This window comes from Lolium perenne, chromosome 7 (assembly GCF_019359855.2).
Source record: "Lolium perenne isolate Kyuss_39 chromosome 7, Kyuss_2.0, whole genome shotgun sequence".
Taxonomy (NCBI): Eukaryota; Viridiplantae; Streptophyta; class Magnoliopsida; order Poales; family Poaceae; genus Lolium; species Lolium perenne.
This window is the reverse complement of record NC_067250.2, coordinates 321476912-321501851: the sequence shown is the minus strand read 5'-3', so window position 1 is coordinate 321501851 and position 24940 is coordinate 321476912. Positions and strand designations below refer to the sequence as shown.

The window sequence follows — 24940 nt, the reverse complement described above, 5'->3', positions numbered from 1 at the left end:
GTGCGACACAATTGCTACGGTCTTGGAGACATTACCATGAAATGTGACGGTTCAGACAAGATTTAATTGGTTCTAGACTTGTGATATGGAATGCTCTGCTAGGACGATTGGCATTGGTCCAACTTTTGCAAGGGGCAAATGAATTTCATTCAAATCTACATGAGCGCGGTAAATTCTCGATTGATTCTATATATAAACCATTCAAGTTGATTCTAACTTGCATCCACCATGTAGTGCTGCAAACTTTGTTGGAAATTTGTTACATGGTATATATCACAAGATTAGAATTATTACTAGGGTGGGAGTGTTTGTCCTTATATGGTCACTATGGCTATGTATAAATAACAATGTTTTCAATTGTAACAATTTTTTCTATTGCAGGTCATCTACCGGTGTACTCATTTATTTCATTAGTGGTTGTCTTTGTGTGGAGAATTGCGACATGTTTATGGATGTGTCTACATGGTTGGACAATACGATGAGTAATACTTTTATCCCACACGGATGGCAGCATGATTTATGGATTGAGCCTCCGATGACATAGTAGTTTTACAAGCTCTTCTGACTCTTGTATTTCAACTTAGTTAACTTTTATTTTTGGTTTTGTAGCTATTCCCATAGTAGTTATGCAGAAGCCGGGTGTAACCTCTCTTCTGAACTGTATCGTCATGATGCATTATTTGAGTAATAAATTGTCTCTTATCAAACATAAATTAATTAGGATGATTTTTGGATCGAAGATTAAGTCAACCTAGCTCAGTGTTAGTAGTTCTTTTTAATAGGGGAAAGGCCCAAGGGCTTGGAAGATGTTTTAATTAGCTGAGATGAGGGTACAAAACACATAAGGGACCCCAAAATAGAGAATTTACATAACAACCCCAAACTTTTTCAAAAAGAAAATCTAAACATACTATCAGAAAAAGTAATTGGGTCCTCCTTCCCCGCCAAAGAACAAAGGCTACCGCCATGGATTTCTCCGTCGATACCGTGGATGGAACCACTTTGAACCGAGAGGAAGGAAAGGCACCACCGGAAGTCCTTCGAGAGGCTTTTGCATGGAGGTTCAACAAACAATAGACGCGATCGCCGACATCAATCGGAGTTTCCACCAGGGTCGCCAACCAAACTTAGGCCACCAAGAGTGTACACTTAGAAGTAGTGGAATCAACACTTCCCTGCAATCATCCAACTATTCCCCAATCTCGAGCTTGGCCCCTACCTCCGTCTACATGCACCACACTGATATGGGGAGAATGACAACACCGAGCTAAAGAAGTTCCAAATCATAGTCGAAACCACATATCTTATTTATGGAGATGACGGTGATGACTTTCTTCCACGCCTCCTTGTCCGACCGATGGAGCTGCATGGGAAGAGGAAGAACAATCAGGGCACACCGGACCGCTCCAAAAACTCCAGTGCTCTACTCCTAAGCACATGCATAACACCAAACATAAAAGCTACAAGCACAACCCTACAACAACTACATACAAGGGATCATCCGGTGCCTCCCCTCGGTCATCTTCGGTCGGCAGCCCCACTAGGAAAGTCTTGGGGTTTAGCCGGTTTCTCATGTGAGACTCTAAAGCGGCGGGATAAAAAAGAGAGAAGGCACAGATAAGAATGAGCCTGCCCCCTCTGCATGGATTCCAGTCGAGGAAGGAAATGTAGTTTTTTTATAGAGGGCTCATTTTTGTAGTTATTAATATGTCGAATTTATTTGACGAGCATGTCTAGATCCAACCACGTCGTGAGTGCTTGTGTTTTACTCTGCACAACCACCATGTCTCTATTTTCTCAACTCTTTGACTGTTGCAAGGCTGAAAGGTTAAATACCTTGTAGTTTTGTTAGGAATATAATTTTCTACGTACTAGAGTAATTATCTAACTATTTTTATTTCCGGCTAGAAAATGTATTTCCAATCTAAATATGCATTCATTATCAGTTTTGTAAGAATTTGAGGAGAAAATGTATAAATTAGTGCTACAAACAAAATTTGATCCGAAGCATGTAAATGCCAGCGAGCATATAGTCTGCCTTGACCCACATTTGAATTTTGAGCATCAACCTACAATCAGGTCGAGCATGTAGACGATGCAGCATGGCAAGGGAATGGGGATAGCAACGTTAGAGCATCTCCAGGAGATCATCCAAATGGACATCTATACGACATATAGAGGACCGAGTCTAAAAAACCGTCTCCAGCAGCACATGTATATGGACATGGGTCGATAGATGTCCATCCAGCTCTTGGGTGCGTCCTCTACATCTGGATGACCAAGCCAGGATCATTGCTCCCTCGCCCGCGCGCCTCCCGCGCGATTCCGCTCGCCTACCGCGTGAATCGGAAGCTGCAGGCGACGAGAAGAGAGCCGGAGGGCATGGGAGGGAGCCGCCGTCGGGCGCCGTGCTGGGAGGAAGCAGGGGAGCAGGGGCCGGCGGAGGGCATGGGGGCGGGGCGGACGGATTTGTGGTCGGGGGTGCCGCCGCGGAGGAGAGTTGGGGGCGTGGCCGTGGAGGACGGCGAGGGAGGGCGCCCTGCCGGTGCCGATGGAGGAAACGGAGGTGAGGTTTGGAGGAGGTGAGGTCAGGAAATCTGTTAAATGGTAGTTATAGGATAGTATTAAAATATAGGAGAGAGAATATAGATGTCCTGGTTATGGATGATCTGCTGGAAAACTAGGGACATCTAAAAAGAAATCTTTATAGATGATCCTCTATATGGAGATATAGAGGACCAAATTTGGATGAGCTCCTGGAGATGCTCTTACAGCCATCATTTCAACAACCAAGTAGCAATGATGTCCCAGAGACCCAGATGCGTGCAAGGTTTCATCGTGTGCTCTGGTGGCGCCCATGGCAATCACCGGTCTGTGCAACAGTGCAAGATTCAGACTTTGTCTGCGGGGAATTGGCGCCTTGGTTTCATAGTTGGATGCTAGTGCTAGTAAAACTGGTAGTATATACCACCGCAAAAGAAGAGGACCTTCACAGGTAACAAAATAAAAGGTTGATTAAATAAAAATTAACTTAATTCTCAACCAAGTGATATCATCCCTTAATTTTATAGTGAGTGAATCATTTTTTGTTTATAACTTACTTGTAATTTAAAACATTAGTTCTAACTTGACTTGTAGATAGAAAAATCTCAGCTGCAATTTGCCTTAAAACTGGAAAATCTCAGTTGCAACCTATTTGTATAGAGAAAATCCGAGTTAAAACCCCACTTGCAACTAGAAACTTTACCCACAACTTATTGTGGGATGTAATATGTAAATATGTTGGTTGTGAACTTGACTAAGCACTAAGTTAATTTTCAGCTAGGTAGTGTACACGAGTCTAGAATTGCCTTTGCGCAAGGCACAAACCTGCATTTTTTCTCGTTACTTGTTTTATCCCCAAAATTTGGCCTGTCGTCCTCACCTTTTCTACGTGCAAACCCTGAAAGCAAAAATCAAAGAGGAGCAATCCACTTTACCAAGATAAGTATTTGCAGAAATATGTAAGCACTCTAGGTTGCGCCTGAAAGAGCCTTTTATCTGGAGTCCTTGACAAGAGAGGAATCTGATCATGATCCCAGCCATATGGCGCCGTCGCTGTACGTCTCGCTAACGACCAAGCTGTCCATGCAAGTTAACCGAAAGAAAATAGCTGATACCTTCCTTAATTTCGCCTGTCATCTCCGTTTTTCTTCAAGATTATTTGTTTGCATGTGCATGTGCGGCCCGGAGCGACGCCTGATGCCACACTCTTCAGCAACACCTAGAGCTAGCTTCTCTGCCAAGACACTGCAATGGTACGTAGGCTCTGCCTGCACGCCTCCGGCCAGCTTCTGTAAACTAGTCTGCATCCTGAGATTACCCACAGTGCCAATTAAGAACATGCAGGCATTAACGTTTTGTGTTAGAATAATTATTGTGCACAGGGAGATCCATCTCGTGTGATGCCGAAAGAAAGGCCAAGATCCAGTCTCCAAATAAAGCAGCGTGGTCTCCGAGGCTTCAGGTTTTGATATTCTGTCTTCTGATAAGGGGCAGCAGTGGCCCATCATCGCTAGCATTTCCTAAAGATAGACGAGCAGCTGAAGATGACATTGTGTACCCTAACTATTCCATCGACGAGGATGATGCATATCATGCTTTCCAATTTAACCAGGGTTGCGGTGTTCCTTTGTCTGATACAAGAAGAACAGAGCTAATTGGAGCTTTAAAAAGTTTCTTTTTAACAGGCAAGACAGAGAGCGCGGATTGAATCCTTCAAGAGAAGATTCAAGCCGGGGTTGTGTACATCTTCCAAATTAGCAACTCGATCGGCAGGTTTTGTCTGTATACAGACAGCCCAGTTCCTTTCAGAAGCAAGAAAGTCCCCTATATACATATATATAAGAAGTCGTAGCAGGTTTGTTCAACACGTTTTGCCACTAATTCTGACAACTGTTAGTACCTGTAAGTTGCTTCTGATCATCGTATATCGGCGAGACATCATGAATTATTTTCACACCAGACATGGTTTTTTATTTTATTGTCAACACAAGCACAACATACTTTTTTTTTTTACAGCAGCACAACATTCATGTTGATTGATGACAATCGGGTCGGCTATAGCTTGGGAAAATAAACGGTTGGCAGGACATAAATGAATGGGGACTAGCTTGTGCTCGTGGACTGGGCTGGGCTCGCCCACTTACATTTTGCGCTCGTTTCTTGCTGGGCCGGGCCAAGGGTGGCAGATATAAGCGCACAACGGCTTTTTTTTTCCCAAAGGCATACGCAACAACAAACCAACCACCTAATCAACTAAACCTTTCCTGCTGACAAGCACAACGATCGTGTCTAGGGTTTATGAGATTTCGGCGGCCATCACAAGTTCACAACTAAAGAACTGAAAGTTTTGAAAAGACAAAAAATAGAAACAAGTGGTTGATAAGCCTTGACCTATTGGTATGGGTGATCTAATGTTATGCATCTTTTAACATGATCTCTCACTCTTGGTTACATTTTTTACCTAAAAAAAGTGAGAATACAAAATATGATGAAAAAACCAATATAGGAGGATCACAAGTTTTCTTTCAAGCTAGATTACTATTAAGGGGCATAGATGTTGTAATTAATCTCTAAGTAGTTTAGAAATCATGACTGAGCTTATGTTGCCTTGCCTGATTACATTTTATCTTACTTTGAGCTTGCAGTAAAAATAAGGATACAAAGCATTGATCTTAAAATAATAAGCTAGATGATAGCATGAAGTTATTATCGTCTTTCTTGCTCGAGGGTGTTCAAGGTCTATGCTGGGGGATGTTGATGAGTGCATTTTACAACATATTTTAGTAATGCAAAATGTGCTACTTGGCATTCATATCATACTCCATCTAGTTCTAAGTATGCCATTTATGCATGACTATGAGTTCTGTTTCATTTTCAATGAATGTTGCACAACTATAAGTTTTATTAGGATTTTATTAGTTTTTCTTGTCTTTTATATGTGTGTAGGTGCAAGGTGCAATTATGGCTAAAGCAAGGCAAGGGAAACAAAAGATGGAGGAGTTGCAACCACCAGACTTGGCCATTTGGAGGGTGGAAAAAGGTGATTTTCCACAATCATAAAATAAAAATCCAAGATCATGGTGGTGTAGCCCTTGTCCATACAAGTTCAATGAGCCGAAGAGCACTGAAGTCGGAGTTTGTATGAGGAAATGACGACCATTTTACTGCGGAGGTCACATACTTCAACGACCTCCCATACAGGGAGGCCGTGCCCGTATGACTGCCCATATTAGGTATTCCTCGACGCGAAAACCTTCAGAATCAATGTGGTTCTGCACTGTTTCGGCCCCCACTCGCCCTTACGGTTTCCCCAAGTCATATGGATGGTATTTGGAGGTTCTAGGGGCCCTGCTAGGCCTATATAAAGAGGGGAGGAGCCAAAGGAGAATACATACTCATACGGTGCTACTCTTCCACTCCGCCGCCTCTATTGCTGCATTCACGGAGATCTCCACCATCAACCACCACACAAGAGTAGAAGGGACTTGGACCCTTGGAGGCTTGGGCATCATCTCCATCATCAACCACTGCATCTACGCCATCTCGATCACCATCACCATCCTTTCCTTCATCCATCTTGTTGTAATCTCTAAACCTATTGTGGATTTACACAAGGATTCATCCATTAGTTGTATCTTCATTCATACCATTATGACGATGTTAATTGCATCTATGTGTGAGTAGTTTCATTTGTTCTTGGGGAGTAATGGGGAAACCCTAGCAATACTATGTCTTGAATAAAGATGATTTATACTTTTCATTAATGATTCTACGGATTGGTTAACTCTCTCGATGTTATGTGGTGTGCACCATGGAGGTATCGACTCGTCTATGCCTACATATTATAGACTTAGGGTTTCGTGGAAAATAGAGGGCAAGTAGAACTCGAAGGTTGTCAGACGAATAAAGACGTCGAACTAAACAAAACCCGGTGGCTAGTTTGCAATGATTCGATCCTTATTTCGACATTGACTTCACCTTTATATATGAGGTGAAGCCGAGGCTTTTTCCGTGTCGTATAAGTACAGAGTTATCGGGCCGTACTTGGCCTTTCCTTATATTGTTTCAAGTTTCCTATACCAACTCTACTTTCTTAATCAGACCATCTTCATCTTCCTGGGCCTCCAAAGTTTCGATTCTATGGGCCTTCGACTTCAACCATGCCAGATTTCAGTATCAGGAATTCCCCTGCCATCTCAACAACATAGGAGGTGTCATATGGACAGAAAGGGACAAGTGATGTACATTGTCTAGATTGAAATTAGGTGCCAATGCGGTTTTCATTGAAGATTTGGCCAAACAGACCTTGGCCCAGACCCTTGCATGTAGTTCCTCAAAGGAGCCAGCAGTAGCTGTGAAACTGTGTACTGCTGAAACTAAATATTGTCAGGCAGCATGAGTTCTTGAGAATTGGAGCTAGATGCAGTGGAAACAGACAGACTATCTGTCCAAGCTTGTAGTGGACTATCACTGATATTATTAGCACGTGGTGGTGGTGGTATTCCAGCCTCAAATGGAACCCCTTGTTCTGCAAGCATTGCCTGGAAATTGAATAAGGGAGGGGCCTCTGCATTTTGTGCCTGGAAATTGTGCAGCTGTACTTCTATATGTGGCTCCACAGCAGGGTTAGCAAATCCATGATGTTCATGGTGATGCCCATTGTTCTGTCCTCCTCCATGGTTCAGCTGTTGATTCTGCTGGTTCTGCTGCAGCCATAATGCCAATTCGTGCTGATATAGCTCTTCTGTAGTTGGGTCTGGTCCATACAATGGATGAGGATTATTAGTGGGTGGATCTTCAGGAGGTGGAGGAATTTCTGCGTCATGTGCACCCCAGTCTGAACTCCTCAACATAACTACTGGAACAGTCCATGAACGTCGAGCACCACCTAACTCACCGCGGTGTCTTCCGTGCATGCCGTCTCGTCGACCTTGCCATTGACGGCTATCTCTGATAATGAATTGGTCGAGTCCATCTCGGCGCCAAACTCTTTCTTGTACAACTCTTCGACAATGGGCTTCCGCTGCCAGGACGCGCACGTTTATGAACCAGTTTGTTTTTTGGGATTTGGTTAGAAGTCAGAATAGAGAGGATTTGGGATTTCCTCAACGCATGGGATTTTTCACATTGAATTAAACATAGGGGATTTTTGCTACACGTTCTAAACTGGGACCAAGCCTTTTCGACTTGTATGAAAATGCACCTAAAATACAAAATCTTATTGGCACGAAAACATCTTGCAAGTTTTTGAATGTTTTGCACCCGAATGACAAGTTGTATGAGTGGTTCAGTTACCTCCCACGATAATATAGTGAGAAACTATCGGGTGTGGTGTTTTGGAACATGGGTGCATATGCTCCCTATATTTTGAAATGCATCTTACGCATATTTTAAATTTCAAAAAATTGAAACAAAAAATTCGTACGTACATCTTCATGTGCTACGCGTTCACAAAGTCGTTTCATACAAAATTCAGCGCTAAAAATAATGCTTTTTACAATATAAAGTTTCTCCTTTTTACATAGACCACAAAAAATATTGGTTTTCCATGAAACTTGACGAATGCACATACATTATGAAGATGTATATGTAGAATTTTTTGTCCAAATTTTTCGACATTTTAAAATATACTTTTTTGGTAGAGGGATCATACGCACCCGGGAGCCGAATTGAATTTCTGAAAACTATCACAGTTGTGAATCTCGGGAACCTTTTGATTAAACATGACTATATATTTTGTTGTCAGTTGGCAACACAAGGGAATTAAATATTTTGTTTAAATTTATGGTATCCTATTCACCCTGCTCAAAGGCATGCCTCCCTTGCTGCCTCTGCTTATGGATTCTATCGCTATTAATCTCTTTCCATATGCGACGCTGATCTCAAAAGATTTCTTAATTCATTCACCATAAATCTTGCGATCAAAACAATAAAGAATCAATTAATGCTGATATCTAACATTAATTAGTATATTATATACTATTAATTATGAAATTTAGGAGTTAATGCGCATTAAACTTTGGACAAAAAAGTAAGGGAGTAATGTCCAGCGGTATAAGAGTAGTAAAGCAATAAAGGAGTACATGGAGAGAATTTATTGAGTTGGGACCACTGTGTGGGTTTTTTTTTGAAACGTTGTGCGGGGTTCCTTTTGGGTGCTATACTTAACAAAGGGACAAAAGGGTGTAAATTGAAGGCCTTGGGTCCAACATCTGTTATTATTTCTTTAAGCCGCACTATCATCATTTGATGTGTTATTTGACTTACTGTACACTTTCTAGGATCTCCATAGAACTTGTGTCACTCCATATATATTCCATCCCGCCCTCCCCACCTTGGGTAGTGAGGCTACCACAAAGCAAAAAAGAGCGTCCATCTAAGTGTGCCAATAAGATCATGCTATATTGTCATCTATCCATGCCTCAAAGAGTCGGCGACGCAACTCTGGTGATTCTAAAGTTTCTCCTCTTCCTTCATGTCATCATTGCATCGGCAGCCACAAGGAATGGAGAGAGGAAGTTTGTGTCCCTTGAACAGGTTTGGTCTCCCACAAAATTTCCAGTTCAGTGTCTAGGTCAAGATTTGAACTCCCTGTGATAGATCCCAGATTGTTTTCTCATGTTATTGAACATAAACGGAAAATCATATGAAACATATAAGTACGTCATTTTCTACTTACATGAGGTCGTACTTTGTTTCATCCCGTGTGAGTTGAGATGTCGTAAAACTACTTTTCCATGGAGAGAAGGATGTGGTGATGCTAGTTAAAAAGATAGAGACAATCCATCGTGACTCGATATTTAAGACATTAAGGTTCATGTTTGTCTCCTTCATTTTTTCCCACCCTGATTAATTCCCTCTCTACTCACTCTTTGTACAGTTGGTTTTGCATTTAATAGAAAATCCACACCATATTGGTTTTCCTTATGGTAAAGTTGTAAAAAGAAAAGATTTAAGACATTGCGTGGATATACTAATCTTTACTATTATATTGGAGTTGGTAGTACGTCATACAACGCGTTTGGTGAAGGAGATTCAGAGCATGTGAACCGTTCGATCCAATCTGAGGTCTCTGACTTCGTTCGATTACTTTTCCACTCCTTCCAGCATATGACATGATCAATCAAATTAATTATCATTTAATTAACCATAATGACATTTCCTTCCGCTACATTCAATTAGGCATAATATGGCAAGTAATCACCACTACTAATCGGGGCCGTACAATTGAACGCGGGGATAGGCTCACGCTGGCGTGGTGACAGCCTCTAGCCGGACGCACGCAGCTGCACTTCTTCCCTGCAGTTCGACCACGGTTTAGCGTACTTTCTTCAGGTTTGACCACTGCAGAATCAAATTATTGAATCAAGGATATTACGTTGGTTGTACGCAATGCTCTGCATTTGAACAAAATCAACGCCTTCATAGGGAGTACAATATTTTGTTTTGGTCAGAAAATTGTTTGCATGTGGTCAGGTACATATGTGCTGCGATATTTTGTACCAGTGCGTATGACCGACGAGCGGCAAAAGGGCATGCATTGCTACTTCCACATGAGGTACACAGAAGCTGTTAGAGTTTGAAATCGGTAAACCAGGCATGTACTGTCAATCATACGATGATAGCTTTATTGAAAATTTTGGCAAACAACTGGAGAATTGACCGGTGGTTTCTGATTGTAATTTGTCTTCCTTGTGGTTATTCTATAGAATTCGTGTAGCACCCAATGTGAGTATACGGGTGAGCATCAGGTAATTAAGCCTAGCAGTTTCTCAAGCAAGGATTTCAGATTATGTTATTATCCTTACACTATCAGCGGACCCCCATTGAGAACAAAACCTAGGCTACAAGTGATAAAAATGAGCGGGATATATGTATAATTCATGTTTTTTTATGGCTTGCTTTTTTGATCTCATGAATATATATATTACTGAATCTAAGATTGGGGCATGAGTTCAGGGAAAGGCATACGACGGTAAACTGGATGATAAAACTTTATTGAAAATTATAAGTTCTGTTAATTTAGAGATATTTTAGTATAAAGTATAGTGCTTGGATATAAATATCGTACCTAAGTCAACCTTTTAACAATTTCTAAATAAGGAATGAATTTGTTGGGTATGTATAAATGTGTTTGTGTGCAAGTTTTAGCAAAAGTAGTTATCTACTTGGGTTATTGTTTGATTTTCCGAAGAGAGCAGTTTGGACAGTTTTCTTTGTTTTTGTGAGTTTTTGACTAAATTTGCAACCTTATCTTTCTGTTTCTTCATGATTTGCTTGCTCGGTAAAACTGATAGCATGTGGGAGAACCATCGCCATTACCCGACTCTATTAGACAGAACAATATCCCCAGCTTAGCATTTGCAAGTGAACATCCTATCATGATTATTGTTGTCTAAACTGAGATGGTAATTGCTGGAGTGAACATCCTCGGCTATGGAAGCCACTAGGATGATTTTCTATCTATTTTTTTAATAACACATTCTTTAACTAAATATCAGAAGTAATACACAATTTCACCTTCAAGGGCTGGCGCCCCGACAATCAAGATCTCGCACCCACGATGAGGTAGGCACCACTACGGCAAGTCCATCCGAACTGGCTGGGGAAGGCAGGGCCAACCACCGGTCCCCGAACATCACGGAACAACAATGAGCAAGAACCTGCAAGTCGAATCCGCAACACCGGAACGGGGCTGTCAGGAGGTCACCGGGTCTATGCTTGTCTGGCCCAGATCTATCACCTCAACCACGCCATGGTGGAGGGATGGGCTCCCAAGCCTGTTGAGAGCCCTTGAAACCAGCGAACAGTGGGCCCCGCCTAGCCCGACTCAAGCCCAAGTGGGCCTAGACCTGGGCCGAGGGAAAGAGCCCCGCTATCGCTGGCCAGCTCAGCCTGCTGTCATCCTTGACCATGCTGCCCTGTTCTGCCACAACCAAATCTGGAGAGGGACACAACCGCCGCTTTAGGCCAAGTGCCGCCGTCAATATCTGCAGGTCAAGCTCGGACAACCATTACCGCCACGGGAGAGCGCCGGCCACAGCTGACGCGAACCCCTCCCATCGCCACCTCCACCGTGAGAAGCCGCCCCTATTGCAGCACGCCGTCCATCTCCACGCCAAGCCCCCTGACCTCCGCCAAAGTGCATCGTTGCCATGGAAAAGCGATGACCCTAGCAGCACCGCTCGTGCTTTGCCCAGCAGCGCACGCGGAATGGCGGCAAGGCAGGGAGGGAAGCAAGAGAAGGAGTTTGGGAGGGTTGGGGTTCACCCCAGGTCTTTTCGTGGACGACTCATAAGTGGTTCGGTCTTCACCCAATGTGTCTATGTTCACATGTCTACATTTGTAGGCAATATTTACATACGTGACGATTAATAAACTTGAGAGCCGTAGCAACGCACGGACATTCAACTAGTAGATTACAATTTGCAAGTAGGAGTTTATCAAGATGGGCGAGTCGATTTTTTCTGGTTGGTGGGGGAGTAGATCTTATATCTTTTGCTTGGATAAGAAGATTAGTACCACTCTTGGTAGCACACGATAGGGGATTGTGATTGGGCTGGGTCATATATCTTCTATATTTTCTTACAGCGTTTTCTCCATTATATTTCGTGTTTTTTTTTATGATAGTAACGTACATACTATCTCAATTTTGTGTATCACATCACTGAATCTGAGATGTATAACTTAAAACAAATTGAACCCCTACTTTAATGTGGTGGCAAATTTTGTATCATCAACCTAAATTTTTTTAAATTAATGTGGTAATTATGTTATGCATGCACTGCCCTGCATGTTCTACATCAATGTTTTGGATAAGTTCTTAATTATAGTAATTTTAGTGTACAAAATTCTTATTTGTTTGATTTTTTCTATAAGTTCTGCCATCAGCTACATATGGTTATCACTAACAAAGATATGGGAAATATTGGTATCAATTCAAGTTGCGAGAAGTAATTTCGTCAAAAACTTAAAATATATGGGCCTTTGAAACAAGGAAACACAACTAATGGGTAGCAACATTTAGCCATTGATTATAGGGTTATTTTCGTCAGAGTCTCTAAACCATCAGTTTCTCCCCGTTTGAACCTCACCCATCGAAACTTTGACATAAATGTCCGTCTCCTAAATTATCCAAGAACTACACCTCAATAATGCTCTAGCTCCTATTTATGCAAGCCAGTAGCTTATTTGTTTACAAAACCAAACGCTATTGAAAATATGGAAATTTTGGGAACAACCATGCAAACAACAGAAATAGTATTGAGTGTTTCTTACCTAAAAAGTTGTTCGTTTCTTTTGACAAATTCCCCAACGAGTTGGATGCTGTGGAAGTTTTCCTAATCACTGATAAACTTTTTTTCCCATGTCACAATTGTGTGAAGAAATAAAATAAGTTTGATGCAGAGTAATGATGTGTTGTGCCACATCTCACAGTTTGCAACGTGCTACGAATTTTACAATTTATATATAACCTATTATATATTTGGGTAAATATAGAACAGCAAGGTTTTAAAAAATCTTTTTGAAACAAAATATATTAACACACAAGAGTGTGCGTAGTTGTTTATACTGGAATAGAATGCTTTAAAATCCAATTCTTAGTATTTTTGTGAATATAGACTGAAAATTTGGAAATGGTATCCACTCTTCGTGCTAATTACCCAAGTTAAATAAATATATTGTAATCATGTCTATATGCGGTAATCATCTCATAATTAATAAATGTATAATTGGAATCTTCATGTCTAAAATGCCAACAATTCTACATCAATAGTTCCTGGGAAACTGTAAAATTCAACGTATTTTCTCATCATATATAATATGATGAGAATATGCTTATCTAATTCATGTTTGGTTTAGACACTCAGTATATTTTATTAAACCATGCTCCCAAACATGGTCTCTCCTAATGTAGGAACTAGTTGAGGTTACCATATGTTTAAAATATTGTAATTATCCAAGTTTTAGTATTATTAATTATTAACCTAGCTAAATCGTATAATTCCTTGCAAGGAGAAGAAATAAATTGTTCACTTAATTTTCAAACCTAAACTGCTCTTTTTATTTTAACTGTTGCCTAGTGCGGCATTTGTTGCTGGCACGACTTGTTTTTATCCATGCCTACATATATGTTACATTTTTACGTTGGTTACCCTACACTCCATTTCTATTCTCCCTTTCTGTATGCAGGGAGAAAATCTCAAAGGATCTACTTTTGTGCCAATGCTCGTCTCCATACCCAAGACGGCTATTCTAGCGGACTCACCTGACCAGTTCCGCCATAAGCTTCGACTCCCACGCTTTGCTAAGCCAAGCTACTACGAGCTCCGTTTCCACCCAGACCTCGTATCCTACACCTTCTCCGGTGTAGTGGCAATCACCGTCGACATCTTACAGACCACTCGTTTCCTGGTGATCAATGTTGTGGATCTCACCATCGACCATGCATCCATCCACTTTAAGGTATATAATGTTGCATCGACCTTTAAAGGAAAGATAATCTCTCAAAAGATGCTTCAGTCCTCACAGCACATTATAAACCTCATCTTGATGGTGTCATGGTGTCCGGTATTGCAGGACTTGGCACCGACCGAGGTGGTGTTCTTCAAGGATGACCAGATTATGGTGCTTGGGTTTGGTAAAGAACTTCCACTAGGTGAGGGTGTGCTCAGGATGAATTTCAATGGCACCCTCAATGACGATTTGAGGGGATTTTACAGGAGGTATGAGTTATTTATTCCCTTCAACTTTCTTGATATATCCAATAATATTTGAATCATGCATGCAGAAAATCGTAATGCTTAGCAAATTTTATTAAAAAGTAATTTGAATGCACCTGCTAATTAATACGAGTTGAGACTCTATTTTGGTACATAACTCTCCTATTGAAGAGAATATCTATCCTACAAGGCTACAACACCAAACATAAAAGCAGCAGATGAGGCAGAAATATGGTAGACACGCAGAAGAAACAGTAAGACATCCGTGCAATAAAATATTAAGACATGTATAGAAACTCTGAGCCGTGTAGAACTAGCATGATATGTAAAACAATAGTAAGAACATCTAAGAAAACCCATTCCAAAATGAGCACCAAAACCCGCCTGAAAAAAACCCAACTACTGCCTATCATGCCCCACCCTCACATTTCCCTGCGCACCAAAGATCCGACCTCCTATTCACTCATCGACGCTGATGCAGCTTTAGCCCGCCCCACCTATGGAAGGCGTCCTTGGACTTATGTATGACACGTGTCTACTCCAAACAGATATGAAAATTTTCGCATCGAATTCATTTCTGTATCTGCTTTAGAGAATCCGTATCCGCTTCGAAGGAATCCCGCGGATAAGAATATCTGATTTGAACTTGAAATGAATAACACCCAGATATCTGTATCCAAAAATTATTTAGGATTATCCGATGATTTTTATCCGAATAACCTGATTTTGAGTGGCAAGTACGTCCATCAAACAACAGCTCATGTTTATAGTCACTATATCGAATATGAGTGTTTTGTTGAACTCGTTTTATCAATTACTTTTGGTTGTATGGTTTGCGGGCCTACTTATGGGCATACATATCCGATTAATTTTGATCCTAGCCCGATTTCGCTCCGTTTCAATTCCAAATCCACGGTCTCATATGCCCTGTTTCAAATCCTTCACCATTCATTATCCGATCTGCTTCGAATCCGTTCTGACAACATGTCATAGGATATGGAAATAATAAAACCCGATCCAATTTTATCGGTTCACATGCTACTCTTTTGTTTCCTTTTTTCTAGGACTCGCATGAGTTCCACGTGTTGATATATTAAGGTATAGAATTATCATACACAAGAATGATCATCCGTGCCACAAAAGGTCGCTCAACGATCCAAGACCCACCAAAAGCGTCTACAGTACTACTCTGGCTAGTCTACCTCCACCAGAAGGCTTCCACTCTCTATCCACGTACAGAGGTGGCTCATTGTCGATAAGTTGCCAAACCTGAAGATACTGCAAGACGGCCGCGACTGCAAGGCATTGCCTAACCTGGCGTCGGCAACAGAACGAGACCTCTGTGCTGCTGGTGAAGGAACATAACGCCGGTAATATCAATGATACACTGCCCTTGCAGCCGTGGGTCCGTCTGTGCCCACCCTTATATCGATCTGAATACGATCCGAAGATCTGAATATAGCGCTTGCTTCATTTGGCATGAGAACGAGTGAGACTGCGAGAGTGTTTCCACAACTTGCGACTTTTTTTTTTTTTGAAACGGGCAAAAAAGCTTTTGCCTTATATTAATATAGGAGAAGCAAACAGGGTTATGGCAAGAGCCATAGAACAAAAGGAAAAAAGGGCGAAAACCGCCCCTAGACAAGGTTAGCCTACAAGATCCGCTAGGTTCTTTGCACCAGCAAGAATCCAGTCCTTGCCCTCTTCCCTAATCTTATGCATGACCACCGAAGGCAGGGAGGACTTATTGTTGAAGACCCGTTCGTTCCTCTCTTTCCATATTTCCCACGCAACAAGAGTGATGGCCGACCGCAAGCCCTTTGGGGAGGAGGTGGTGGTCTTCGAAAGGGCCAGCCAATAGTCCAGAACTTTAGACCTACCCTCTCCAAGGCTCGTGAGGAGGTCCGGGCAAGACAACCAGGAGGCCGCAGCCGTCCAGATGCGCCTGGAGAATCGGCACTCGAAGAGCATGTGACGTGCCGTCTCGGGGGAGGTACGACAGAGCTGGCAGGTAGGGTGGTGCGGCCAACCACGTTTGGCCAAGCGATCAGCAGTCCACAGGCGATTTTGGACCGCGAGCCAAGCAAAGAAGCGGCACTTTGGAGGGGCCCAAGTCTTCCAAACAACGTTCCCAAACTGACATGGCAAGGAGGCCAGGAACTGAATCTTGTAGGCGGAGCTGGCCGAGTAGCACCCGTTAGGGGTCAAGGTCCAGGAGATGGAATCATCAGAGTCAGGGTTCAGCTGGATGTCTGACAGGAGCTCCCAGAGGCGGATATATTGCTCCATGTGATAGACCGTGAAAGCATCCACCGCAATGTCCGCGATCCAGTTGTTGTCGGTTAGGGCGTCATGGACCGTACGATTCTTCCTCTTGGAAGCTTTGAAGACAAGGGGAGCCAGGTCTTTAGGCGGGGCGCCATGGAGCCAAGAGGATGACCAGAAGGAGGCCTTGGTTCCGTTACCAATGGTGACACGAGTGGCCGCATTGAAGAGGTCACGATCGGTGGCGTCATTGGGGGTTTCAGAGCCCACCCAAGGTTTCTCAGGAGCCTTCCATTCGAACCATAACCAACGAAGTCTCAGGGCCCGGGAGAACTTCTCCAGATCCAACACCCCTAAACCGCCAAGATCCTTTGGGCGACACACCTTTTGCCAATTGACTCTGCATTTCCCCTCGCTAACCGTCTCCTGACAGGCCCAGAGCATGCCACGACTGATCTTAGCAAAAGCCTTGAGGATGCCTTTGTCCGCTTTTAAGGCCGTCAGCAAGAAGATAGGCATGGAGGAGAGCACGGACTTAACCAGAGTCGAGCCACCGCCTTGTCAATGTAGGGTTGAAGATCCGCACGCCTAAGTCTTCCAAGGGAGATGGGCAACCCCAGGTACTTTATAGGGAAGGGGGTCGTGGTTGCCGGGAAATTTGCCAAAACCTCATCCAAGTTGATATCGGCGCATCGGATGGGGGCAACGGAGCTCTTGGACACATTGGTGACTAGGCCCGAGACTTCCCCAAAACTTTGCAGAATGCTAGTAAGGCCTTCCACATCGTGAGTCGTGGGGGCTAGAAAAATGGCGGCGTCGTCTGCATAGAGGGAGACCCTGGGACCCTGAAGGTTGCCAGGCATAGCGGACAGAAGGCCGGACTCTGTAGCCTGTTCCAGGAGTCTCTGAAGAGGGTCAATGGCGATGTCGAAAAGCAGAGGCGAGAGAGGATCGCCCTGTCGAAGTCCGCGTCCGTGCGGGATGTACCTTCCAGGGATTCCGTTGAGGAAAAACCTAGAGGAGGCCGTGGAGAAGAGAGTCGTCAGGAGGGCCCTCCATCTCTGCGGAAAGCCAAGCCGCTGCAAGAGATCCAACAAGTAGTCCCAACGAACGGTGTCAAAAGCTTTGGCTATGTCCAGCTTGATAAGTAGGGAGGGGGTCTTGTTGCGGTGTAACCGGCGGGCGGTGTTCCTGACGTACATGAAGTTGTCGTGGATAGTTCTTGATTTGATGAAAGCGCTCTGGCTACGCGAGACAAGGTCATTCATCCTCGGGCTGAGACGTCGTGCCATAGCTTTGGCGATAATCTTTGGGACCACGTGGATGAGGCTGATGGGTCTGTAATCTGAAATGGCATCCGCACCATCCTTCTTAGGAAGAAGAACGACATTGGCTGTGTTGATGATGTGGAAATTTGAAGTTGACAGCTCGGAGAAGGCCTTGATAGCGGACAAAAGGTCATCCTTAATAATATCCCAGCAGGAGCGAAAGAACGCGAAGGAAAAGCCGTCTGGGCCCGGAGCCTTATCTGCGGGCATGTTGTCTAAAGCTTCCTTAATCTCATCCTCCGAGAAAGGCAGGCCCAGGTCATCTAGAGGGTGAGAGGTGGGATTCAAGGCGTCCCAGTTGAAGTCCAGCGAGCGAGGAGGAGGCCGACCCAGGGTGCGGGAGAAGTGGTCAAAGATTATTCTAGCTTTATCATCGTGAGTCACAGCCCAACCATTGTTATGTTTGAGCCTCACAATGTGATTTTTGCGCCTTCTAGCATTAACTCGAAGATGGAAGAACTTGGTGTTGGCGTCTCCCTCACGGAGAAAGCGAAGTCTGGAGGCTTGGCGTTTGCGGGACCTTTCCAGAGCGGCAAGTCCCTTCACCCGGCGTTTGAGATTAGCACGGAGCCAACATTCATCCTGGGAGAGGGCGCGGGACTCTTGCGCCACATCCAGCTGTAGAATGACATCCAGGGCCATGAGAAGTTGCAGTTTGCTATCAGAGAAGAGGCTTCTGCTCCAGGATTTGAGTCCCAACGCCGTGGCCTTGAGCTTGTGATTGATCACGTGGACTGGCTGAGAGTGCGAGGAGGGCGCCGACCAAGCTTGTTGAACCGCCTCTCTGAAACCAGGCATCTTGGTCCAGAAGGATTCGAAACGAAAAAGAGGCGGTTTCCGCGGGCCACTTTGGTTAGACAGGACAAGGGGGCAGTGGTCCGAGAGGGACGAGGATAGGGCATAAAGCACATGGTTCTCGAACATGAGGTCCCAAGCAGTATTGCAGAAAGCCCTATCGAGGCGCACAAGAGTAGGGGACTGTCTTTCATTGCTCCAGGTAAACTTCCGGTTCTGCAACTTCAGCTCCTTAAGGTGACAGTTGGTGAGGGCTCTTCTGAAAAGGCCCATGAGACGGAAGTCGAGATTGTTGTTGTTCTTATCTTCCGCCTGATAGATGAGGTTGAAATCTCCAATGATGAGCCACTTGGAGTCGTCCGAGGGCTTGGCCGCGATAACTTCCGCGAGAAAGGCTTCTTTCTCGGTGTGGTCGGTAGGGCCATAGACCGTGGTGAGCTTGAAGGAGGTACCACATGACCGAATGGAGACGTTGGCCGAGATCAAGTGGGTGCCGAGGTGAACGTTGGACATCTCTACATGAACATCGCTCCAGAGTAAGAGGATGCCACCTCGGGTGCCGGTGGCCGGACGATGGGCGAAGGAGCGAAGTCTAAAGCCGCCGATATAAGAAGCCGTTTGTTGATCCATGTGGTCGAGCTTGGTCTCTTGGATGCAAGCGATGTGACAGCGGGTATCGGCGAGGAAGGCGTGAACGGTATCTTTGCGAGCTTGGTCATTAAGACCACGGGTGTTCCAATCAGCGATGGAGAGATCAGGACCGATCATAATGTCGTTCAAAACAAACAGATGGAGGGACGAACACAGGTACTTGTCCACAAAATGAAAGAAGATAACACGGTAGAAAAACAAACGGAGCTAAACGGGCACGTCTAGGACTTCTGGCTCGCCTCCTCCTGGGCCTCCCATGGCAAAGAGCGATTCATCCGCCTCGGCCAAGCTACGGATGTTGAGCTTGAAGAGCTTGGTAAGAGCTTCGATCGCCGTATTCGGGAGCGGGGCTTTGAACTTGTCGACATAAGCCTTCCTTGCTTCCAGCAGAGGGACGCCCGCGGCAGCTACACCCAATTTGGTGTTTAGAACCTGAACGGCCTTATCCATCGTATGCATCTTTGGCTTGTTGAGCAAGCGGGCGCTGCGCCGAGTTTCAGAAGTGGCCTGCACCTCGTGCTGCACAGGCAAAAACAGAACCGGCGCGGGGCTCGGCAAGAGAGGAGCCTGAGGACGCACAAACAGGTTGTTTATGATGGAAGAGGTGCGTTCTTCGGCCCCGGGCTCGACTTCGGGCTCGATCACGGTCTGTCTCTCTGCCTCCTCAGCGACGTATTCAGCGGCATCTTCCCAAGAATCTGGCACCACATAGGGTGCGAGCGGCTCGGTCGGAACAACGAGAGAAAGAGGCGAGGCAGGGGGCGTCGTAGAGCCATCGAGGACATCCTCCAGCCAAGCACTAGGGAGGGAAGGCCCGCTGTGCGCTTGCGGTGGAGGCGAAGCAAGCCTCGAGAACCCCGAGGCAAAGGCTGACGGCAGCCCCTTGATGGCGGACGTCCAATCCGTGCAGGGCACGTCACATGTAACGACGGAGGGGATAAACTTCCGCGTGAAGGCGTCTCCGACCAAGCTGATAGGAGCAGCATCGCGTAGCTCGGTGAAGTGGTGGCGACGACCGTCGTAGTGAGCAGAGGAGCGATCCGAGCTACGGCCGTAGGAGCGGCCTTTCCTTCCTTCATGGTGAGGGCCTGCAGACTTGACGCGGAAGGAAGCTGAGGAGTAGCGACGCGAAAAATCCCGGCGAGGTTCCCTTCTTTCCTCATCATCGTCGTCCTCGCGGCGGTGACGTTTGCGTAACTCCCTGTCGTCACAGCGGGAGCCATGGCGTGAAAGGCTGCGTCGGCGGTCCCTTGTCTACGAAGAGCGAGAACGGCGGCGATCCGCGGCATTGGAGAGGGAGCGATGGGACTTGCTCCGTTCAGACTCCCGTGGCCGAGCTCGAGGTGGGCCGTCAAGATCTCCTCTAGCGTTAGATCAGGCCCGTCCAAGACGATCGTCGTCGTCGTGGCGCTGATGAAAAGCCGGGCCGAGTTCACCCAAAGCAGGAATAGGGGCCGGAAGGATGGAACCCGAGCTCTCCCCCACGGGACGGCCGTCGATGGTGCCAAGGTGGCACGGCGGCAGCGTGTGCGAGACAGGACAGAAGCTGGTGAGCGGCTCGCCTCCGTCCAGCACCGGGGCACCCGTAAAGTCCTCAACGGCGTCGACGTGTAGTAGAACACGGAACGAAATCCCGCGCTTCCATTGATCAGGCCGATCTTCCTCAACGCGAACTTTGGAGGAAAGGCCACCTGCACCCTTGTTCACCAAAGTACACCACAGAACCTTGGGGTTGCAGTGGGGAGACGGCGTCCAAGCCCAAAGGCCGAAGGAGGAGGTGTCTTCCATGGTGGTGAAGCCGTCGTCGAGGCGTTGGACCGCGCACTTGCGGCCAATAAGCTGATCAACCACTTCCGGCCGCCAGGCGAAGGGAGGGAGGCCGTCGACAACCACGTGGACGCGGAAGTGGAGGTCCGCATTGTAAGCGTGAGAAACCGCGCGCCATGGCCGGAAGTGGACGTCGAGGCCGTCCAACTTGAAATTGCAGCGCTCCGTGCGCATAACCTCGTCTCGCAGCTCGCCGGAGGAGAACTTGACAAGGTACTGCTCCGGGAAGTGGGAGCTCACCATCAGCTCGGACGAACGCAGGCGGAACTTGCGACGGAAGACGTCGTCGACATCGGTGCGGTCCGTTCCCGACGGCGCGGCGATGACCCACGCCACGATGGCGGTGCGCTCCCAGTCTAGGCGCTCGCGGTCGAGGTCGTACGAGGTTGCCATGAAGCAGGTGCCTTCCTCCTCACGCGTGGAAGGGTGGCCGAGGAAGGACATGGCCGCCGGAGGTGGGCGTGGCTCGCGCTGCTGCCGCAGTTTGCTCGACGAAGAAGGATGCTGCCGGGGGCGGTGGCTGAGAGGGCGGGAGCAGGAGGCGACCAGGTGGCTGGAGGAACTGCAGCGGAAGCAAGCTTTGGCTCCAGCTTTTGTAGACGGAGGAGGTGAAGGGCCGACGTCTCGGGAAGAGGAGGAGAGGCGACGGCGACCTCCGTTGAAAAAGGCAGCAGCCCTTCGGGCTTCACGTCGCGCGCGGCGCGACATAACTACGGTCCAATCCTCTTCCTCAGAAACGGCCGTCGTGTCCTCGCGCATCGAGGAACGTGGAGGAGGCAAAGCGTCCCGGCCGCGCGAGTGGAGGTGGGCCCCCTTGGAGTTAGCGGACGACGATGGCGGCAGGATGAAACGCACCGTCTTGCGCGGGCCTAGCCTCGCCGGAGTTCCAGGAGCGGACGGGGTACGTAGGATCCCCACCGGAGCGGAAGCCGACGATGTATAGGGCGACGAGGTAGCGCGGCGCCAGGCTGAGATGGAGACGCTGAGGGCATCGCGCTCCTTTTGTGACGGCTCGTCGAGAGGGGAGCGCCCGACGATGACGCTCCGGAGCCGGCGAGGTGCCTCATCCGCCTCCCTCTGCGGACGGAGAACACCTGGAGGAGCTGACTTCGACGATCTTGGGGCTTGTAGCTGTGCAGCCGTCGAACTTGGAGCAGGTCGCTGCGAGGACGAGGGAGGCAAAGGGCCCAGAACGGTAGGCGAGAAGCCCGGCGGAAGGCAGGGCGGCGGAGGAGGGAGGTGGTGAGGCTCAGGGGACGAGCGAGGAGAGGCGCCGGGGGAGAGCAGCGGGGCGCCGCCGCGCCGGGCGAGCGCGTCGCGAGATCGTGGAGCTCCAACGGTCATCTCTGGCTAGAGAATACAACTTGCGACTTTAAAGGTTCTTTCACTCCTTTTATTCTGTTTTTCAAAGCGAACGTGGTGTGCTTCCACGATCCATGAATCTCATGCCATCCCACAAGGGAACATCAGAACATGCAGCCACCTGACTAGGTGTAGGTTGTTACAAAACAAGCGATGAAAGCGGCTAAGTCTGAAGTTCTGAACCCCATCGCTATACTGTCGAAACTGAAGAAACAAATACCTGAAACCCTAAGCAGTGCGTGGGATTATTGCAACATTTGAAGTGCTATGCCGACCGCTGACCAGTCCACAGTCCACAGTGAACACCCGGACGTGGTGCTTGTATGTTGGCAGCGGCAAGAAGATCCATCATTTTGCTGAAATTATGTTCAATTGAGATTTTTCTATGGCACAAATGTGTTGATGCTCTTTTCTTATCCAAAACTTTGGACGATGTATATATACTCGGAAAAAATTCTTGATCAATTAACGAACGTAAAAGGTGCACTAAATCCGCGGAAAAAAGGTCTTCAATTTATGATGTATGAGTTCGGGGAGTTCGCTTCGTCCCACATGGGAAGTTCCATATCTTGGTTGGAAAAATTTATTCGTCCGCACGTTTACATACTATCTCGGTGAAAATTCTTTTCGGTCGACATGAGAAATTAACAAGGGAACTTCTATGTAATTTTTTTCACTGTTTTGTTAACCAATAAATATTTCACCGCAAAAAGTAAGAAGTTCACTCTCTAGATTTTTTCGATAAAGAGCATATATTAATATCGTGTAGATACCAATTACACCAGCCTCTCCAACAACATCATGCCCATCTCAACATATCAAAATAAATATAACTGTGTATATCAATCCACAGTGCTATATACAATAGGAGATACAAAAAATGAATGATTGGTTTAAGTTTTTCAAAACTTGGCAAATCCCCCCGCTCCCGAAAAAACCCTAGGCCCCCACCCCCCCGACCCCCTCCTCCGCCGCCGCCAGAGGTCCCGCTGGGCAAAGCTCAGGCGGTGACGGCGGCGGCGGGGCCTCTTCCTCGTGCGGTGGCAGCCTCCTATTCCGGCGGTGCGGGATGCGGCGGTGCTTCGGTGGCGAGGTGCTACAGGAGGCCGGCGATCGACGCATCTCTGGGCGGCGGAGGTGCTGCTCTCCCCCGCGAGGGAGGCATCCCCTGCGACGGCGGCCGGGATCTCTGGGCCCGCCGTGGCTGCAGGCCTGCGCGTGGACGCCTGCAGGCATCGGCTGCTGGGCACCATGGAGGTGTCGACGGCCGGCCGGGGGGCGGCGGGCTGGAGCCTCACCCTCCAGTCCCCATTCTTCGTGCGGTGAGACGGAGGTCAGCACCTCCCTCTCCGGCGACGGCAACTTTGCTTCTCGACGGCGGTGTGGCCAAAAGGCGGCTCCTTGCGGAGCTTCTCCGACGGGCTTGGGTTTGGCGGCAGGACCGGGGAGAAATCCCTGCGTAAGCTGGCGACGGCGAAGTCCGCAGGCGCCGTCACCTCGTTGGAGGCGTCGCCATGGTGCTGCTCACTCTTCCCAGCGCCGAACATCGGGGGAAACCTTGATCCTGTCTTCGGATCGGGGGGCGGCGGCACGGCTGTGTCATTTTCCTTCTTGGAGGCGTCGCCTAGATGGTTCGGGAGTCCTCAGTGCGCCATTTGGAGTCGGTGGCGGCCGCCGCTCAGAGCTTGGGCTTCCGGGGCGCTATGTACACCGTCGGCGGCACTTCTTCGTGGTCGATGCCTCCTTTGATCTGGTTCAACCCCGCCGTTCACTCGCCGTTCCTGGGCACTTTTGGGTGGGCGGTGCGTTGGCTTGTGCTATCTCGTAGTTGGAGTTGTTTCCCGGAGTTCCTTTCTTCGGTTGTGACGCGGTCCAGTAGCTTTGTGTGTCGTCTCCTTTGGACGGTGCAAGGCGAGTTTGTCGTTCGGCTGGTGTGGTTGTGTTGTAATCCATGTGGCATCGTGTTTGTATCGGGTTGCCTTCATTGGCGTTGTTCGGCCGTCTTGGCCTCTTCTTCTATGAAATTTGATGCACGGTGTATCCTTGAAAAAAAAATACTCAGTTTACAACTAGTCCTACCAATGCTGAAACTTCAAAACGCACTTGCATTAGGGAAATATGTTTTAGAACTAATACTATTTACTTTCATGTTACATGATTTTTTTATTTACTATTTTCAGTAAATACGAGTACAAGGGGAAAACAGCAAACATGGCGGTGACGCAACTTCAGGAAGTGGATGCCCGGCGGTGCTTTCCCTGCTGGGACGAGCCAGCTTTTAAGGTAATTATTATAGAAGGGTTAATAAGTTAAATACTTCCTAGTTTTGTGTGTAGTTACACCCAAGTCTAGTATATTACCAATATGAAGTAGATGTAATACATGATAGACTTTTGTTTTTACATGAGCGTGATTGTGCGTGCACCTGTAAGTTCACCATACATT

The 24940-nt window shown here is 46.8% G+C and overlaps 1 protein-coding gene across 1 annotated transcript in view; it reads left to right on the top strand.

Moving 5' to 3' along the window:
* The first annotated feature begins 2274 nt into the window (after positions 1-2274).
* Positions 2275-24940, top strand: part of LOC127314961 (aminopeptidase M1-C-like) — a 42025-nt gene continuing 19359 nt past the window's right edge. Inside the window, exons 1-4 of the mRNA XM_051345503.2 lie at positions 2275-2571; positions 13738-14010; positions 14125-14270; positions 24676-24778. Of these exons, the coding sequence (XP_051201463.1) occupies positions 2275-2571; positions 13738-14010; positions 14125-14270; positions 24676-24778 (819 nt within the window). The remainder of the gene's footprint in view (positions 2572-13737; positions 14011-14124; positions 14271-24675; positions 24779-24940) is intronic.